Source organism: Scylla paramamosain, chromosome 25, assembly GCF_035594125.1.
Source record: "Scylla paramamosain isolate STU-SP2022 chromosome 25, ASM3559412v1, whole genome shotgun sequence".
NCBI classification, from domain to species: Eukaryota; Metazoa; Arthropoda; class Malacostraca; order Decapoda; family Portunidae; genus Scylla; species Scylla paramamosain.
This window is the reverse complement of record NC_087175.1, coordinates 510001-512500: the sequence shown is the minus strand read 5'-3', so window position 1 is coordinate 512500 and position 2500 is coordinate 510001. Positions and strand designations below refer to the sequence as shown.

Sequence of the window (2500 nt, the reverse complement as noted above, 5' to 3'; positions counted from 1 at the left end):
CTACTACTACTACTACTACTACTACTACTACTACTAAAAAACAATTAAATAATACATTAAAACATACCATATAATTTTACAGCGACTACGAGAGAGAGAGAGAGAGAGAGAGAGAGAGAGAGAGAGAGAGAGAGAGAGAGAGAGAGAGAGAGAGAGAGAGAGAGAGATTTGCTCAGGTGGGAAGCATTGGTATGATGAAGATTAGAGCATAAAGTGTGTGTGTGCGTGTGTGTGTGTGTGTTTTCGCGCGTGACAAGAGTGTGTGCTCTTCCCAGCGTGGCATTTAATTTTCACATGGGGGGAAATGTGAGAGAGAGAGAGAGAGAGAGAGAGAGAGAGAGAGAGAGAGAGAGAGAGAGAGAGATAACGGTGCTCTGTCTTTCTCTCACCAATCCCTCCCATTCCATTCCCTCCCTCCCTCCCTCGCGGTGGCCAGCGTCCGTCACGTCCCTGCGGTGGACAAGCAGATTGGTGACTCCTCGCCCGCCTCTATAAACACTCCAGCACCAGGCCGCTTTGTGTGTGTGTGTGTGTGTGTGTGTGTGTGTGTGTCGGACCAGGGGTCAAGTGGTGCACACACACACACACACACACACACACACACACACACACACACACACACACACACACACATGGCCTGTGCCCTCCTAGTGCGGGGCCGCTTTACCACAGTCACACACCCGTCACGCAGTGTGGTACCTTGTGCCGGGTCGTGGGATGGGAGGGCTGGGATGGTGTGTGGGAGGGGTGTGTGGGGTGTGGGGAGTGGAGGGAGGGGCAGGTGGGACATAGTTGCGGGCGTGGCATTACCTGGTGAAGGGCGTAAGGGCGGCCTGCAGAGGGCCCACCTGGCGCCAGGCGTTGTTGGCACGGCACAGCAGCGCCCTGAGGCAGGTGGGACGTGCCCGCGCCCTGGCGTACAGCGTGGTGAGGTCCAGGCCCACGGGCGCCGCCTTGGTCACCAGCGAGAACCAGCGGTCCGTCCAGTGACCGGAGCCCTCCTCCACCACCTTGCCCTGCCGCCGCATGATGCGCCGCGGCCGCCTCGCGCTGGCCGCCCTGGCCTGGCGCTGACCCGTGGCCCGGCGTGCCCGCACCTTGGTGGGCACGGGGGGCGCCGCGGCTCCTAGGAGCGAGGAGAGGCGTGGCAGCACGTTGACCCGCTGCTGGGCGCGGCCAAGGGCGGTGAGGGCAGCGAGGAGGGAGCGCAGCTGCGGGGTGTCGAGGTGCGCCAGGCTGTCCAGTAGGGCGGCGAGGTGCGGCGTGCGGCCTTCCAGGGCGCGGCCCTGCTCGCCCTCCGCCGCGGCCAGGACGCCCTCCAGGGCGGCGGCGGCGCGGCCGGTGGCGAGGGCTGTGTAGAGGGCGTGCACGGGGGCGTACATCTCGGGGCGCAGCGTGGTGGCGTGCAGGGCGGCGGGCGAGGCGGCCACGTCCTGCAGGAGGCGGCGGCGGGCGTCCTGTAGCCAGCGGGCCGCCTCGGGGTCCTGGTGTAGCAGCAGCGCCCTGGCCTGTCGCAGCAGCAGCAGGTGCCAGGGCGTGGCGGCGGGCGCGGCACGGGCGTGCTGGAGGGGCGCGTCGTGCGGCATGGCGCGGGACAGCAGGTTGGCGGCGTAGCTCGAGCTGTGCACCTTGATGACCAGCTCGTCCAGCACCTTCTGCACCTGCCACTGGATCACGCGCTCAGACAGTGCATGCGGCTCGGCGCGCAGGTGGCGATGCGCGGCGTACACCACCACCGCCAGCAGGTTGAACAGCCCCACCAGCAGCACCACGCCGTCGTCATCCCCGTGGTCGCCGCCCTTGCGGGACTGCAGCGGCCCGGAGTGGAACTGACTCACGAAGCGAGGCGCTTCACGCGGCGCAGCGCTCCACCGCGACGTGGCTCTCACGAAGGTGGTGGGCGCGGCGGTGGTGACGGTGGTGGTGGAAGTGGGTGTGGTGGAGGCGGGCGTGGTAGTGGTGGAGGTGGTGGCGGCGGGCAAGACGGGCGGGTCTCGCCGGGCCAGCAGGTCCTGCAGGCGGTGGTCAGCCAGCGTGGCGGACACGGGCAGGGGGCGGCGCGGGGTCACCAGGCTGTCAGCACTGAAGCCTCGGTACGCCCTGGGACGTGGCATGGGCAGCTGCATGATGGGCTGGTGCAAGGGCAGGAAAGCGGCGCCGGGCGGTGGCAGCAGGGCGCTAAGGGCCATGGCGGGTTGTGGCGGGCTGAGGGGCGCGGGGCCGCCTCGCTGCTTGGCACTGTGTGGGCGGCGGCACTTCGGCACTGCGGCACTCTGCGCGGCGCGGCGACACTCAGCCTTGACGGGCGGCGCGGGTGTCGGAGGGCGGTGTGCACAGCGCGGTGGGGACTGGAAGACTGCTGTTGGTGCTGCTGCCTGTGCTGACCGCCGCGCCGCGCTGCCTCCCGCCACCCCCTTCGTCACCCCCATCACCGCCGCCCCCGCCGCCAGCTCCCCGGCCCGCCACAGACACTCCTGACTCCAGGCCACTCACGCCCCTC

The 2500-nt window shown here is 67.3% G+C and overlaps 1 protein-coding gene across 2 annotated transcripts in view; it reads right to left on the bottom strand.

The window, feature by feature from the left end:
* LOC135113042 (uncharacterized) overlaps positions 1 to 2500 on the bottom strand; it is an 11591-nt gene that overhangs the window by 8645 nt on the left and 446 nt on the right. For both annotated transcript variants that reach the window (XM_064027974.1, XM_064027973.1), the window contains exon 1: positions 811 to 2500. This exon is cut by the window's right edge. In XM_064027974.1, the coding sequence (XP_063884044.1) occupies positions 811 to 2429 (1619 nt within the window). In that variant the 5' untranslated portion in view covers positions 2430 to 2500. The remainder of the gene's footprint in view (positions 1 to 810) is intronic.